At 49.3% G+C, this 16,924-nt stretch overlaps 3 protein-coding genes across 3 annotated transcripts; 2 read left to right on the plus strand and 1 right to left on the minus strand.

Annotated features, from left to right (window-relative positions):
- Positions 1-6,546: 6,546 nt before the first annotated feature.
- LOC126578805 (loricrin-like) lies at positions 6,547-7,919 on the plus strand. The gene is made up of 2 exons (XM_050241726.1): positions 6,547-6,680; positions 7,061-7,919. Exons 1-2 carry the CDS (start codon positions 6,654-6,656, stop codon positions 7,805-7,807), a joined length of 774 nt encoding a protein of 257 aa, XP_050097683.1. The 5' UTR covers positions 6,547-6,653; the 3' UTR covers positions 7,808-7,919.
- A 3,329-nt stretch (positions 7,920-11,248) lies between these two features.
- LOC126576863 (keratin-associated protein 19-2-like) lies at positions 11,249-11,698 on the minus strand. The gene is made up of 2 exons (XM_050238165.1): positions 11,687-11,698; positions 11,249-11,599 (listed from the first exon to the last, which is right to left on the minus strand). The coding sequence occupies exons 1-2, from the start codon at positions 11,696-11,698 to the stop codon at positions 11,249-11,251; spliced, it is 363 nt and encodes a 120-aa protein (XP_050094122.1).
- Positions 11,699-14,624: 2,926 nt separating this feature from the next.
- On the plus strand, positions 14,625-15,609 carry LOC126578810 (uncharacterized). Its single transcript, XM_050241732.1, has 2 exons — positions 14,625-14,708; positions 14,808-15,609. The coding sequence occupies exons 1-2, from the start codon at positions 14,700-14,702 to the stop codon at positions 15,156-15,158; spliced, it is 360 nt and encodes a 119-aa protein (XP_050097689.1). The 5' UTR covers positions 14,625-14,699; the 3' UTR covers positions 15,159-15,609.
- The last annotated feature ends 1,315 nt before the right edge of the window (positions 15,610-16,924 follow it).

A 16,924-nucleotide genomic window follows, 5' to 3' on the forward strand; every position in this document is an offset into this window, starting at 1 on the left:
CGGCAGCGCTGGAACGAATCGATTAGGCCGAACGAACGAGAACGCCCGAGCAACGCGCATACGGTTGATCGACGGGCGTAGAAGTGGCTTTGCTCGTTAGATCCGTGGGCTCGGATTGGTTGCGGTCTGGTATTTGTTTTCGGTTCGAGGTTGTAGGTCATCTCAATGTAAATAAGCTGGATTAGTGGTTTTTGATGCTGCTGGGAGGCACTGTTGGGCTGTATTTAACGAACTTTGCAAGATGGCACTATACGACTCTCCAAAAGAACCTCCGGTTTTGGTTGCTGCTTCTTGAAACCAATTTGATCGTGTGCTCTTCGACTAGATCCTCCTCCAATGTAGCAGTGTTCGGTCATTTCGATGCTTCTCGGTTTGCTAAGGAGCGGGCTGAAGGCGCTGCACAACAATTTAGTTTTTCCACTTGCTTCCAGCATCCTTTCAAGGACCGTTTTATGCGGGGATAGTTGGAAAGGTAGTTGTTTACGATCACAAACCGCATCATCGCGATCAACCGCTGGGGTCGTGATGATTCATTCGTTGGCGAACTACTGTCCTGAGCTGATCGTTTGTAGTGTACCGTTTCCATGCTTCTAATGCTCGAATCCACCCGGTTGCACGCACTAGCTTATGGCATACGATACTTTCTTCAAGTTGATTGTACTCTTCATCCGTTGAGCTCGTTGGGGTCAATGAAGAAGAAATTACTTTAAATTGAACTACTTTGCATCACTGGCAAGATGAAACTGAACGAGAACTATCAGTTACAGCATTCCACTTAGATTGTGAAAGGCCTCCCCCGGTCCGAATTGTCGGCCATGCAGCATATAAGCGATTAATTGGAAAACCCCTATGTAGAGCGATAACCGAAGGGCAAAAGGCTAATGTACAACTTGGAATAACTTTTCATTGTGCCTCGGGCATTTGGTTTAGCACATTTTGCACCCCCATTTTGTTATCGCAACCAGCTGCGAGTGGTGTTTCATCGTTGAGACAGTTGATAACACGTGGAGCGTACACGCGCTTCAAAGAGCTCGAAGGGAAATCCATCTGTGATAATGCGAGGGAGGATCTCACATTCCACGAGATCCATTTGCTGATTTAAAATAATCAAATCCACGACCACCAGTCAAGAGCAAACGACCCATTTAATCAACTGTGAAAGGATTTTCAGATCAAAGGATGATGTACAGAACCATCCATCCGCAGTATCGCAAGATCAGCGTCTAGATCAAGCGCATCAATCGATTTATCTTTTATCTTTCTTCATCAATTAGTGGATGCAAGATGGACTTTCCGTCTCTGTAGCCAACGGAACAATCGTCGTGCTCAATGCCACAGAGGCACCTAAAGTGCAGTCGATCAGCAAACGGACCCTCAAAAGCTCCCTAAAAGTGTCGCCTCGCCTTTAAACTCACGAGCCCATTCTGTTTATCTCTCTGAACTCGCTGCAGCTGATCTACAGTTTCTCATGCGTTTGCCAGCGCGCTTGCATCATTTTCCGTTTCCGCTGTTACTACCGCTGGTTCGGATTTCCACGGTTGACATATAGCGCGTTCTCGTGGGAGAGTACGATCGTACGGTGAATTGCATGAATCCGCGTGAAAGGCTACGGCTACGGCGTGTATGACGTGTTCGCACTATTACGGTGCCCGGTGTGCCCGGGATTCATAGTGGCAACACGTGACCTCATGGTAGGCGATGGTAGCGCCTTTAGCGTTTCTATTTGAGCTACCATCACACTAGTGCCCCGCCGGGCACAATTAACGCCCGTCATCTTGATGATCATAATCAATTTGGTGCAGGCCAGCCGGATGATTCCGTGGCCCAGTGCCAGTTAAAAGGGTCTCCCTTCAACCGAATGCATCATAACCGCTCCAGGGTACCGCTTAGGTATCGTCATCGATGAATTAGGCCCGCACAATCGCTTTGTGATCGGCGCCAGATCATCCGGTAGTGATCGGATCGGATGTTAACACCTCTACAGGGGAAGGGAACGTTACAGGCGTGGTTCTGACACTGTGCGAACCATTCTTTAGATTCCATCCATTAAAGCTGCCTAACATTTCCGGTAGTCTGTGGAGCGAGGTTTTTGGAAACGATTAAGAGAGGGAATTGGGTTTGCTACCGGATTCGATTCAGCGTTCGCTGTGGTACGGCTCCATCAACTCAGCTCCACCGATCAACTCGTAAGGCAGGCAGATGATTGCATTTTCATGATTTATTCCAACCATCAGAGCACCTCCCCGGGGCTCCCAGCTAAACTGCCAGTCAGTCAGTCAGTCTAGTGGATTGAATTAAGTCCGAAATTGGAATGAAAGGAAAAGGCGATCCCCTGGTGGTTCGTTTTACATTTTATGATCCGTTTACCTTCAGCTAGGTGCCGCGCGAGGGTCACGCTACATGCGGCCGCCGAGTGCAGATTCACTGAACTGCGATCATGATCATCATCAGCGTCGCCGGACCTCATTAGTGCCTATTGCGTTCGTTTTTCGAATGCAAAATTTGACTGACGGCCGCAAAGTTGGCAAAAGGGGTCCAATGGCGGGGAGTGCAGGAAACGGCCTTTTCACGGGACCACGGGCAATTGTGAAGAGATAAACACTTGTGCTCTTGTGCTTCTTGTGATTAATTGCCGACTGTTGATTCAGCCCTCCCATCGTTTGCTCGCATCAGGTTTTCGTTGTCCCCATCCCATCGTTCCGGTGAATCCCCAACTCGTGACGTGTTGGCGTGCCGCTTAAACCAGCGGCTTACCCACAGTTCCACTTCATTCTCATTACTTCGTGTCACTCGAGCCACGGCGGCGGGTGGGTTGGTTGACGAGCATGCGTTTTGTTTAATAACAGTCCCCCGGAAGACCCCCGACGAACTCGCTGACGAACGAGCACTTGCCTGAGATGAGATTCTTTTCTTTGCAGCAGAAGTTCCAGCTATGGTGGTGGAGGGGACTCGACGCGTGACTCCACTCCACTCCAAATCGAACAGTACGGATTGCTCCCGGAACCAGGAACTCGAGAGAATAATTACTGGAACGGTTTCGGGCCGTTCGGAGCGTCTTCTGGTCGCCACCGAAGTCGAAGGTCACGCGGATCGTAACAGCAAGATTACGCGCCTGCCGATGAGAAGCACAGGCACAGGAGTTCGCTCGGTGCGGTTTCGCAGCCTTTGTTAGGTCAGTATTCAATCTGCGAGCATTGATTTATGAGCGAGAATCTAGCGTTCAGGATTGCTATCGCGACGGATTTGTAACAAAAAGGTATAGGTCCATCATCCATCATCATTATATGCGTAGGGCTGTACTATGAATGCGAACGCTACGCTAGTACGATTCATGGTTTGGAAAGGATTTGAATTGTTTGCTGAGAACTTCGTTTACGCTTATCATGTGTTGGCACACGAAGCGCTTAATAGTTGATGTTACATGACTGCGCAATTCGGTTTTTTTTTCTAATTAACAAACCAGTGCATGTTCACTAATTTTTATTTTGTGTTTTCCATTTCATTAGCTTCTGTTCAAAATTTTTTGAAGTTTTTGGTGTGAATCATTCAACGAGAATGATTCAAATGACTCAAGCTGTTTATCTTTCTCCCAAGTCATATCTGATAATTTATGTATTTTCTTGCTTTAGGCAAGGCAAGAGAGTTGATTTAAGAAGAGTCAATTGAAATCTGGACGACTACATGACAATCACATGCATCACTGCTATATTCAATGGAATGACTAATGATGATGATGCACTCATGATGGTAATCTCCTTATAATTAGACTAAAACTATGCGTTCACCGTTCTAGCACCACTAGTCATGCTCTGCTCTCCGTCTTAACCGGCCGATAAAGCACCACCGCGATAGGTCCGGTATCAATGAGTAAGTACTTGGAACCGGTAAGTACCCCGCATGCTGATTAGAATAGTACAAACCGGTACTCGCTCGTACTAGGCGTCAATTCAAGCCGAAAACAATTCGATGTGGTCCGTGTCCGTTGAATATTCATCGATGCTCATCCGTCATAATGACCTCCTCCTCCTCGACCGGCTGGTTGATCCATCTATCTTGACACTTTTACAAATTCTTACATCTTCCCTCGCACACCCTCGAACCACGAACGATCGCTTATCGGGGGATGGTTTTTCCACATTACGAAGCGCCGCTCGGCCAACCAGCAACGATCCGAGAGCAAACGAACACTGCGCACACTTCTGCACATTGTATGTCAGAACACAACACTTCACGGTCATCGCCGATGGTCGCGCGCTGATCGGTGGCAACAGAAAAAAAGGCATTTCTGCTCGATGGAAAACGGCCAGCCCTTCACAGGCCGCCACAGGTGGGCCAGTCCATCTTGATGAGACGATGATATCATACCGCCGACCGAGCCGCGAAGCGAATCAAATCTGCATCTTAACGCCACCAGCGCCACCGCCAGTGCCAACCTCTGATGGTAAGCAGCGTGAAAAATGCTACGAATCATAATTAACCTTAAAATACACAATCACTCCTGGTCGCGGGCGCTGAATGGTCCACCACCGGTGGTGATGATGGTGACCAAAAAACATCCAACACACATGGACGGATGGACGGATGGAACACAATCTCCGATTGCCGACCCTTTACCGGCCGGCTCCCCCCCTTTAAAAACGCAGTGCAAGTGCCTTGAGCGCGCACCGCACGGCAGGCCATTAGAGAACAAAGGATCCATCATAAGCCCCGGCTGCTGCTGCTGCTGCTCAACAGCAAGATGATGAGCACCGAGATGGGTTGATGGGCAGAGATTCTTTGCGACGGCACAATTCGATTGTGTCGCGTCTCGAGTGCGCCTTCCATTTGGGGCGCACACATGCAGGGTGGGTGACATTAGATTAATGTACAGTTTCGCAGCGCAGCACAATCCGGCCTCAAAGTGCCATCACGTGACAATAATGGCGTTTGGCGGCATTTTCGGCACCCGAACTCACTCTTTCCCTGCCGGGTGGAGTGGTTAAGTAAACTCACCGGCGTTAGGAACGCTTTCCGCAAGTGCCTTTCACGCGATGTGGCCAAAAGGGATTATGCAATCCGTTTCCAGAGGCTACTGCTCCACAAACTTCAACTGGATGTCCTAAGAAAAGCCGCGCAGATTACAAATTAGCAGCGCTCCCGTTCCCAATCACGGGTCGCTGGTTGGTGATTAGAATTTACAAAACAGATCACGATCTTTTTCATGGACGCTCTGCGCTTGTTCTAACCAGCTCGAACCAGACACGGTGGCGGCGATCCACTGCGAGCAGGTGCGCACCGATCGACCGACCAATCGACCGATCGATCGATCGATCCTCCATCGCCAGCACAGATCCTGAGCACGATTTTGGGGCGTAAATGTTTCTGCGTCCACCCCGGAGTCCGGTCAGACGCAAGCCAGACCTATAATTAAGTCAATTGGCCCCGCGGTGGGAGCCCTGGCTTCTGGCTCCTGGTGCGCAATGTGAAGTGACGGAGCAGAAAACGCAAGAAACGCGCTTTGCCTTCTCGCAAGACCACACAGCACAGCCAGATTGGGGGTCCGGTTGAATCGCGCGACCGCGTATCAACGAAATTATGCCCCAGCAATTATCTTTCGCTTGCGATTGCTTGTGCGCTGGATGATTTCGGGGTTCGGTGGCTGGTGTTGGTTTTGCCAACAACTCAACGCCCACCTGACCAGCGCCAGAACACGGAAGCGTCATCGAGCAGTCAAGGCAATTAGAGCTTCGGGTAAAATCAGAGTAGAACAACCTCCACCAGCACAGGCCGGATGAATCATAAAGCGTTGAAGCGACGTTCGTTCGAATTAGGAAGTACAATGCAGTTTGTGTACAATGGAGATCGTTGTATTACAACAGAGCAGATCGCGTCGCTTATGCCATCATCATGAGCTGCCTTTACGGTGGTTCTCTGTTTACTTGCCGCTCCGCAACCGCACTCCACCTGATCGTGGATCCCTCTTGGTGTGTCCAAAATCACGTCGAGCAATCTGTTTGCAAGCTGATGGATCAGTTCGACATTTGTCGATCGTCTCCTCTTCCTTCCTTGATCGGCACCAATCTGAGCCGGTAAAGCACGCCTCCCGTTGTCCCGCTGTCCGGTGGGACGGAAGGATGAAGCTGACCATCTGTTTTGGGGTCTCTGATCACCGAACGATCCTCGCGAAAGATGAGGTTACTGTGCGCAAGCGAGCGAGGGTCAACCTGTACTCGTCTCGTCCGGGGGGTTTTAGTAATTGAACGAGCACTGAACCGAGGTACCGACCACCGGGCAGAGCGGGGGAGCCTCTCGAGGTGCCGTCGTCGGGAAGATCATCGGATCACGAAGCATTCGAGGTGCTGAGGCGCGGTACCTAGGCAAAGTGAATGGGCCACAAGTCCACGGTGCGTCTATTTGATCTCACGAAAGATGGCTTCCCTCCCCGAGGGTGGAGGGGAGGTATAGGCCCGTGATCGGCTCGATCCGACCCCGCTCAACGCACCAACAACGGCGTGCAGTGCAGTTCATTGGTATAAAAGCGATCGTCAGCCCCAGCTAGTAGTATAGTGTACTTGGGTGGTTCATCCGAGTAACAGCAGCATCCTAGACCGTGCATCCTCCTCCGTACCAGTCTCCGTCTCGTTTGTTTGTGTTGCTCTTGGTTCCGGATCCGTATGTCCTGCGCCAAGAAGATGATCAAGGTGTGTGGTTTAGTAGTAAGGTGGCTGTGTACTTAGTGGCGGTGGAACAAAGTTTATGGACATTCATTAGTCTACATAGTGCAATCAACTGGCCGAGCTATCCAACGATTGCCTTCCAAGGATACGCTATTCTATGCAGTGACGACATCAGGCTGTAGATCAGCTACCTTTTCCCAGCATCAAGACGATTCTTTGTCTCATAAAATTATGCCACGTTGAATTTATGAAGACAAAGATCAAACTCAGATCTTTCGAAACCCTTTCAACGTTAATAGCAAATCCTCGAACGAAGATAAACGAACCACCATCACACACCAGATGAGCATTATGGTACGGAGCCTAATTCGGTTTGCCCTTTCGTCTCCTCCATCTTCCTTTAGCGTTCGATCGTTCTGAGCTGCCTGGTGGCCGTGGTCCTCGCAACGGCTGACCTGGAGGGCGCCGAGTCCGGCTGGAGTGGCTGGAAGAGCGGCGGTGGTGGTGGTGGCGGCTGGAGCGGTGGTGGTGGTGGTGGCAAGAAGATCATCATCGTCACCTCGGGCGGTGGTGGTGGCGGTCATGGCGGCTGGAGCAGCGGCGGCGGAGGATACGGTGGTGGTATCTCCAAGGGATGGTCCAGCGGCGGCGGTGGCGGCTATGGGGGTGGTGGGCATGGAGGATGGAGCAGCGGGGGAGGTGGCAGCTATGGTGGAGGCCACGGAGGAGGTCTGAGCTCGGGATGGAGCAGCGGTGGTGGACGTAGCCTGGGCAGTGGATGGTCATCGGGTGGTCATGGAGGCGGCTGGTCCTCAGGAGGCGGTCTGAGCAAGGGCTGGTCTTCCGGTGGGCTCGGAGGTGGCTATGGAGGTGGCAGCTATGGAGGTGGCAGCTATGGAGGCGGCTATGGAGGTGGTCACGGAGGAGGTTGGTCGTCGGGTGGCAGCGGTATCAGCAAGGGGTGGTCTTCGTCCTCCAGTCTTGGCGGAGGATACGGTGGAAACGCTGGCCATGGAGGTGGCTGGTCGTCCGGAGGTGGCCTCAGCAAGGGCTGGTCATCCGGTGGAAGCGCTGGCTACGGAGGTGGCAGCTACGGAGGTGGCTGGTCCTCGGGAGGTAGCTCCGGTGGCTGGGGATCGAGCGGATGGTAAATGGTGCCCCATGACAGCGCCGGACACGGACCCCGACTCACTGCCCTGACGCAACCGATCCGGTGTTATTTCGTTGAAGGAATCCCAATAAAAGGAACAGCGCGTTTTGTACATAAAACATAGCAATGAGTTATCTCCTTCCCGAGCGCAGAACACTATCCGAATCAAATGGTACGTGCTATCAACGGATTTCTGACTGCCCACTTCTTGATGCCGTGTTGATGACGCCCTCCGATAACATTATGTTGCTGTAGATGGGTTAACTCCCTTTTTGTTAATGAATGCATCGCCATGCCGTCATGGCGCTAGCTGATAGTGATCTCGTTGCTTCTGCTTCTGCTGCTGCTGTTGGTGGTGCTGACAAAGTGGGCACAGAGCAAACGGTAGGCGGTTCTTGCAGTAGCTAGATGCCGCTGTTGAATGGGTGAATCCACAATAGATCATGAGCATGATATACTTCATTGTTACATCACTGCCCATTGCTCGTTACAGCGAATTTGCTTTGATAATGTCAGCGATCTTGAGAGATTGCGGTGGTTAACAATGATGTTGTTGGGCTTCATGGCCCGCACTTCGGCGTGCGCGAGTAGATATTGATCGAGGCGAGGAATCGTTTTAAGTGATAGAAAACCCAAGTAGCATAGTTGCGCGATTTTTACAGGCGAAGGGTGGAACGGGTGCGCGGACGCAATGCATTTTGCCACGCGACATTTTGTGCGGCAATACAAAATCCAGTGTTAAAAGTCGACTTTATCACTGTTTTGCACTGACTAAACACCGCGTTTAGTGGCGCGCGAAAAGAAAAAAGTCGCTGCTGTGCGCGCTCGCGCGGCGTTTGGCCGTCGTTCCTTCTCTTCCCCATCCGTCAAAAGTCTTCGGGGAGGGGTGACCGACCAAACTGAGGGGAGAAGGGACACCACCCACCACTTCTCACACGCAGCGTCCCGAATGCGGGGGCACACTAAACGAAGAGTTGGAGAAGTGGTTACAAGAAAGATAAAATGGATAAGGTGACCGTGTATGAGAATCGAACTTGTGACGTCTTGTTGACGATATGGCGTTGAACAAACGGGACCATCAGAGTTTGTTATTGCGAGCTTTTCTAAATGCTTGAAGAATTTGCCAAATTTTACCATGCCCGGCCTAAGATCGAGACTCGGAAAAAGCATTTCTTTTTTAAAATAACAAAATATCTCTGATTTGATCATTTTAAATTACGATTGCATTTGCAGCATTAAATGGGAAAAACCGGCTTAAACCGGAGGGCCGCTTGCGAAGAACAGGACGCCAAACTTTGTTGAAAACCTAGTGACCCACGGCGTTCTATATTTAGATTCCTCGCGTTCCCCTCGTTACTCCATTCCGCTCGAGCGGTTTCAATGTAAGGTTCTGTGAGCTGTAAGGCTCTGTGCTGAAACAGATTGCGACCACCGGCAGGCCGGGATCGCAAGGGCGGAAAAGAGCGCGCATTACTAACTATTCGTCCCTAGCAACACACACATATACTTCATGGATCGTATAGGGCTTAGAGATCGCTAAACGAACATGTAAACAGGGAAGAAGAACAGCGAACGAAATTAACCCAAACCAGGCTCGGCTGAAGTAAGCTCCGGCTAATACTTAACCAGCGTAGTTCTTCCCTCCCTATGGAGAAGGAACCAGCCTCTACCAGCCAGGCAAACTGCTTAAACTGATCGTACACTTTTTCCTCCGTGACGATGAGCTCGAGCGGCGAAACGTAGACGGACGTCTTATAGTTTGGCAGCAGCGCCGAACACAGATGCAGCGCATGGATGCGCTTACCCTCAAAAACCTTACCTTTGAGCAGTTCAGCGGCCTTTTGGACCTGCTCTTCATTTTCATAGAAGATACGGGAAATGAAATACACAAAATTGAAAAAAAGTTTAAAAAATCCACGAGGCAAAAGAGAAAATTGTAGCAAAAGGGGAACTCGAGAACGGCCTTCTTCGCAGGCAGCCAAGAGCCACAGACATCCTCCCGCACCGGGCTCGCACGTACAAAAGGTTCGCACATACGATCAAGCTGATACACAAACCATCATCTGGCCGATGAGGTCGGAGGCTCATCACAGGAATCATCACAGTCGGCCGCGCGACTGAGAGCGCGACATCTCGATTAGATATTGATCGAGACGAGGAAATTGCAGAAGAATTCGTTTTATGTAATAATGTGTATTTGTGCTACAATCATAGTAGTCACAGATTTAAAAGAAGTTCCTTTGATTACCTTTTATTTGCGAATAGATTTTTCCTGTTTTGCCTGAAGTTAATGGACATACTTTAATCAATATACTCAAACACAATGTGCCAAAGAGATGTAAGCTAAAAGTTTATTATTTTATGTACTACCTCCTTTTATACGTTACCTTTTTAATTGTGAAAGCTATGGCCTGAAAACAAACACGTGCGCTCTCTAGCTTTGATGTGTATTTCAGCATCGAGTCGTACAAATTGCGCTCTAAGCAGGATATGAAAACAGAATGATCATTTTAAGTGTTTAGTCCCGCCCCCCTGGAGCGCTCCAGCCTTCTACCTAAACTAAACAATCCTTCCATTATCGTCGTTCTCTCTCGTGATTTACAGCAACCGAAAGGCATCGTTCAAACACGTTCGATCGCATCGCAACCGCACAAACAGTGATCTTGTCCGCTTGCGTACAATGTTGCTAGCAAATGATCGTCGCTTGGACTGCGATCGAGCGTGTGCGATCTTTGCATTTTTTTCTTCTTCTACAGAGGTTACACACTGCCTGACAGATTTTAATAGGATGATTTATGCGGTAATGATTATGCTCTAGTACTTGTAGGTCCCAGCGCACCGAACATGTCACGTCACCGCCCGTAACGCGCTGGCCAATAACTATACTACCACCTTCGTCATCTGGCGTTTGATTAGCGCGAAATAAATTTCAATTTGAAGCCATTCCGGCCAGAACCAGAACCGTGAGGATGAGTTTAACTGCGCGCGTTCTTACCGTTGGCAACTTGTAATTTGCATTCGATTATTTTCTTGCTTGCCTTCGGTCGAAGATTGCGCTGCATTCTCACCGAGAGCCTAACGTTAGACCGTAAGTTGCTATCAGGTGCCCCAAAGAAGCTCTCGCGTTCGTTAGTTCGCCAGCGGTAGAGGATGCCGTTAGGGTGTAGAGATGATAAATGAAGGTGCATTAGAATGGCCCTCAAGCGTTTCAATTTTCGCGTAGGGACGTGACGTGCCACCATCGCGGTCGCAGTCGCGTATAGAAGAGTTCGCTTCCAGCTCCAGGTCGAGGATGGTCCGTCCGCTCGGTGAATGGACCACAAAACGAACCGGTTTTAGACGCTTCTCGAATAAAGTATCCGCTCATCACCGCTGATCCAACGCTTCGAACTTCGTCTTTATTTCGCATCCCTCTTCATTCATTCTTTCGTCGCCAACATCATCATCGCCGCTTGCCATAGAATCCGCCGCCCTTGATGAAGCCACCGCCGATAATGAATCCGCCGCCTCCGTGGCCACCCACGAACCCATGACCGAATCCACCCCCTCCGAAGCCGTGCGGGTGGCCAAAGCCACCGAATCGGGCGAACTTTTGGAAGCCAAATCCGTGCCCGAAACCACCACCACCGAATCCTCCCCCGAAGTCACCGTAACCGTGGTGAGCACTTTCCGCGCCTTCCAGATCGCTCTCGTCTCCAGCGGTCAGTCTACTTTCATCGTTTGCGACCGGCATCGGCGAGGTTTGTACGGCCAGCGCCAACCAAACCACGACGCTGAAGACAACCAACAGCACCTAGTAAACGGGGGCACGTGGCCATTAATCGCGGGTTATCAATCGATCGATCGGATATCGAATTCGGACACAGAACGCTCGCCCTACCTTGTGGCCCATAGCGGAATGCTTCTGTCCTGAATGTCTGTTTCCAAGGTCCAACACCTTCAATCAAACTACTGCCCGATGGCCACGCTCCGATGGTTTTATATATTGCGCGCACCTTCCAGGCGCCCAAAAACGGACACTTGGGAACCGAAGTGAAGTGGAGCTGCTGAAGAAGTCCCTCCGAAAAGGAGCGAGATCCCGCAACAAAAAGCCCGGCAAGAAGAGGGATTGTTGGGGAGAGCAACCAAGTGTGGCCAATGGTGTCGACAATCAAAACGACGAGTGCTCTTGTGGGGCGCGTACCATGATTTGGAATCTCATCTTCGTCACAGTTTAATTTGCGATAAAGGATAGGCGAGGATCTTATCCACCCAACAGGCCAATCGCTCTCGATTGCGAACATAATTTCGATCGGAAACCGCATTAAGGCAACGCGTTGTTCTGTTGGTGCGCAATAGCGACCGACATGGTGGATTATTATTATTTTTCAATCAACATCATCAGCAACAGCCCGACAGAACAGATTAGAGTCCAGCCTCGGAATCGACGGTCTAATGATCGGTTCTAACACATTTCCAGTCAACGTTTCCACCGACCGACCTTGCTCTTAAGCAAGGTAGATACGCGGATGTCGACTGGCCCCTGGCAGCGCTTTGTTTGGGCAAACAAATTAAAAACAACTCATCGCCCCAGCCCACCGACAAGCTATCGTGGTGTGGCACGAGTGGCACACGTTATTCGTTTATTCATTCTAAAATCCCTTCAACGCTCGCCGCGAATCCGTTTCGGTTCGCATCATCCTCTTCGCATCGCTTTTAGCACGCGGGAAGAAGCTGCTACTGTTGGCTGCTGCTGGCAGGGAAGAATGTTGGGGAGTCCGGAGGGAGGACATAACATAGAAAACAATCAAATCAAATCGAGAAGCGGGGGGGGGGGGGGGGGGCGTACCGCGATAGCAGATCTCTCCGCCACTGACACCGAAACACGGTTCTTGGAGGGCAAACGTCGTACGTTGCGCAGCGCACGGCTGGTGGCACGATCATTATCTTCGCAGCGTGGCGTAGCGCAGCTCAGCATCTTCTGGTAGCCTACGCCGTTGCTAACGCGGTTGCTAGGGCCAGAACAGAGAGAAGATCGCCCTCTTGATGGCTCTCCATACGATGGCAGCACTTTCGTCCGTTTGAATTACACCACGTTGCGTGTTTTTAAACGCCGCTGGATCTGTTCTTACATTTCGATCGGTCTGTCGAGCACCGACGAGCTGCTATAAATGCGCGGTAAATCCCAAAGATAAAATTAGCCTCCAAAGCTGCAGCTACAGCAAAGAGTAAACAAATCCTGCTTCGCTTCCTCACGTGAGGATCGCAACCGCAAATAAAATTCCGGTTCCGGGCTTTTGGAATTGAAAATAAATTAATTCAACTGAGCGAGCGAACGAACAAACGAACGAACGAACGACTTCAACAGCCGACGGAACTAAACAGCGACGAACCCGACTCGTGTGTTCAGATGAATGGAAACGCCGCTACCAGCCACAAATCGCCACCATTCGGCGAGCGGCTCGAGATGCTGCCGAACCGGTTCGAGCAAGGCGGTTGCGGCTTTGTTTGTTTTGATTATTAAGTTGCGCGTGACGTGGACGGCGATTCTGCTGCAGCCTCATAGCTCACGACCAGGATGATTCATCCTTTTCGGCGTGGGTTTCGCAGCGTTTAGCCGGCAATCGGACCGCCAATGTGCTCCACGTGGTCGTCTGCTGCGAAAACGATAACGATAAGATTGCGTAAAGCCATGATTTAGACCCAAATGTCAAATTAACTGGCTAGCCATGAGCCGGCTCTCTTATGTGAGGATCCTGCTTCCCACGCACTGGCGGTTCGGTTTCACCACTTTTTGCAACCGGAATCCCTAATCGTAACTTTCGATGGTAGAAAGTCCAGTGTCAACTGTACTGAGCGACGGTTGCTAGGCACCTAAAGCAAATGTTAAGCTCCTACGTTTTTTCAACAAAATGGGCGACACGAACGACTGATATCAAATCGTGGGCAGCATCATACAAGAGGTAATTGAACTCTTACTCCGTTGACCTACAACTTCGAACGTGCATCCGTACCACATGTTCGAGAACGCGTTTTGCACACTCATCCAATGACAATGGTGGGTCATTTAATGAGCTTCTTATCCACCGTGCGCGTGATTGCGATCACAGCCTCTCCTGTATGCCAGGTGTTATGCTTCGTAATATGCGTACGCGTATGTCGTCTTCTAGAAAGCAAAAATAAAGTACCGTGTACCGTGACAATAGGATCTATTCTCTATTAGCCCCAGGCAGCAGCGAGACAAGTCAATTAATCATCAAATGTGGGCTCCATCGGTCATTACGTCAACTTTAATACGCAAATATTGTCACTGGGTTCGCATGTCACCATCGATCGCGACCACATGTCCGTATCAGCGTGTAGCAATTTGAAGAAAACAAATTAAATTCTAACAGCAAAACCTCGTCTGCCCTAACTGGAACCCCCCCTCGCAAGGCGACGCCCAGCGGAAGGCGCTGAAGACGATTTATCATCAACCCATTCCCAACGCTACGCTGCGAGGTGAACCATCCCTCTCCCCCTCCGATCACCGATCGAAGCGAAGGTCCCACAACTCTTCCGCTATCTCCCGGACGCTACACTGTGCAGATGCGAAAGAAACATAAAACGCTAAGAAACGAGGGAGCGGTCAGAGGAGTTGAGAAGTTGAGGAGCACGAAAAAAAGAAGGAAAAACCCACTAGCCTGTTCCTGTTTGTTTGTTGTCGCACCGGTCTGGGCTTTGGAGGCCTCAAGATGCGGGGATTTTTCGGTTGTTTTGGTCGCGATGATCGCTAGATCGCGTCGCCCTCAGTATAAATACGACTTCGGGGGATCACTTTTGGCAACAGTTTCATTTCAACGCTCCTCAAGACAGTCAGCCAGTGTGTTTGTTTATGGTCAAGTGGTGCTAATAGAAGCCGAAAGTGTTTCAACATGTTAAAGGTGTGTAATCGCCCGGAATTGGGAGTGACCGGAAGTGTCGCAGGAGGAAGAAGAAGTGCGCTAAACTATTATTGCTCTGATTTGCTCTCTTTCTCTTAGTTTGTTGCCGTAGTTTGCTGCCTGATGGCCGTGGCTTGGGCCATGCCAGCTGGCGAGCTGTCGCCGGCGGTTGAGACACCGGAAAACCCGACGGTACTGCTCGTCCAGGCAGCTGAGGCGGACGATAGTGACGATATGGCCGTTGCCGAGACGGCGCACCATGGTGGCGGTTACGGAGGATACGGGGGTGGCTTTGGGGGATACGGAGGTGGCTTCGGAGGATACGGGGGTGGCTTCGGAGGATATGGAGGCGGTTTCGGTGGATATGGTGGATATGGTGGATATGGAGGTGGATACGGTGGATACGGTGGATACGGACACCATCACCACCATCACGGTCATCACGGATAAGCTGTGCGAAGCAGCAACCGTTTCGGAAAAGGGAACTATTTCGCTATCCCCGTCGCACTGCACTGTGATCCGAGTCTTCAGTATCTGTGGACTTCTACCGAGAATTCACACCTTTATGCAACCCATTCTCGACGTTCAACGACTTCATCAACTGTACCACCTCGCCAAGACGTAAAGCTGCCTGGAAGACGTATTTATTTGTCTGGATATTATTGTGTTTCTTGAATAAAGAAATCCCTCTCTTAGAAGCATAACAGCCCGGTGTGCGTGTGTCTGTGTCTGTGCGTTTGTGGTCATCATCCAATTTAAAATAGCGTTTCAGCACCGATAATCTGCCGAATGGGTCCGCCTAAAACCCGTTTTTGGGTTCATCGTTCTGGAAACCTTCAAGCGACACGTGTATGACACAGTTCCAAAACCGAAACATGATACAACAGCTCACAGCAGCAAAGTTAGAAAATAGACAGAAGAGTGCTATTAATCACTATCGGAGCGATACAAAAAATGATTGAACAAGGAATTGCTGGCTTCGCTTCGGCTTCGGAAGGGCTTTGGTAATTTCTGGCCAAAAAGAGGATCATTTTTGTCCTTTTTTTTGTGAAGAAACCATTTAACATACTTCTCTCAAGTGATTGACCTATTAAACCACAACTTTTGAAGAATATTTAATTCTATTTTGGGGAAGATTTAATAAAAACATCATCCATGGCATCCAATTTATGGAGGTGCGTCTGCTAAAAGATACTTTTTTACGGTGCCCATCGTAGCTATGTGACAGGTCATCAGAAATATAGAAAATCGATATTCGTTTGAAAGATTATAAGTTTATCCAGGTACTCCCGTCGAGTTTTTGTTTAATTTCCTATTTTTCGACTTTTGGCAGATTTTTGAAGTTGAAAAATTGATCACACTTTTATCAAACGGGGTTCGTCGCTTAGAAGGGCAAGTCTTTTGATTCTGAAAACATCGGTTCTTTTTTGATGGCTCATAGCTGCGTGATGGGTTATCAGAAAAATACAAATCGATACTCGTTGGAAAGATTATAACTCTATCCAGGTAGTCCCGTCGAGTTTTTGTGGATTTTCCATTTTTTCGATTTTTGGCAGATTTTTGAAGTGCTGCATGGAGCCTTGTATGAAGCGCGGATTTTCAAAATTGTATAACTTGGTCAGTTTTGCTTCGATTGATCCAAAAATGTTACACAATGTTGTTGAAAGGATCAGCATTCAGGGAAAAGTTTTGATGAAAAATCTGATCTTGATTGCATTGCTACCGCACTACTTTACTTGAGCTTCTGATTGAAGGCATTTTTTCTGTCTATGAAATGACTCAACTAAAATCAGATAATTTTCATTTTACCACAAATAGTTCTAGATGTACTCGCCGTAGTTTTTATTCGTATCAAAATAATTACCAAACTTCAATTGCTTGACGAATCATCGTTGTTTTGCTCAAACCTCTATGGTCTGATGGAAGTAAAAATTTAAAAACGAATTTTGTGATCACTGTAGAAATTACCACAGGTAGGCAAAGGTGATCGGTAGAGCAACAATATCGAATTCAACGTAGCGGGCAGTGGAGCTGAAAGGTTGCCATCCAATGTTTTGAAACAATATCGAGTCAAGTAGGCTGTGAAGTGGAAATCCGGTCAAAATTGAGTTCCAATTTGCCATTAATGGACAGAATTTACTCCAAATTTCTCGCCGTATAAACCTTCCACAGTGAAATCGGTCCATCCGTTCTCAAGTGATGTGCGTTAGAAAGTA

This window comes from Anopheles aquasalis, chromosome 3 (genome assembly GCF_943734665.1).
Source record: "Anopheles aquasalis chromosome 3, idAnoAquaMG_Q_19, whole genome shotgun sequence".
Lineage (NCBI taxonomy): Eukaryota > Metazoa > Arthropoda > Insecta > Diptera > Culicidae > Anopheles > Anopheles aquasalis.

Bases quoted from the DNA above. Each gene is read 5' to 3' on its own strand.
- LOC126578805 (XM_050241726.1), top strand. From the start codon at position 6,654: ATGTCCTGCGCCAAGAAGATGATCAAG. The intron at 6,681-7,060 runs GTGTGTGGTTTA...ATCTTCCTTTAG, and splicing joins GCGCCAAGAAGATGATCAAG to CGTTCGATCGTTCTGAGCTG.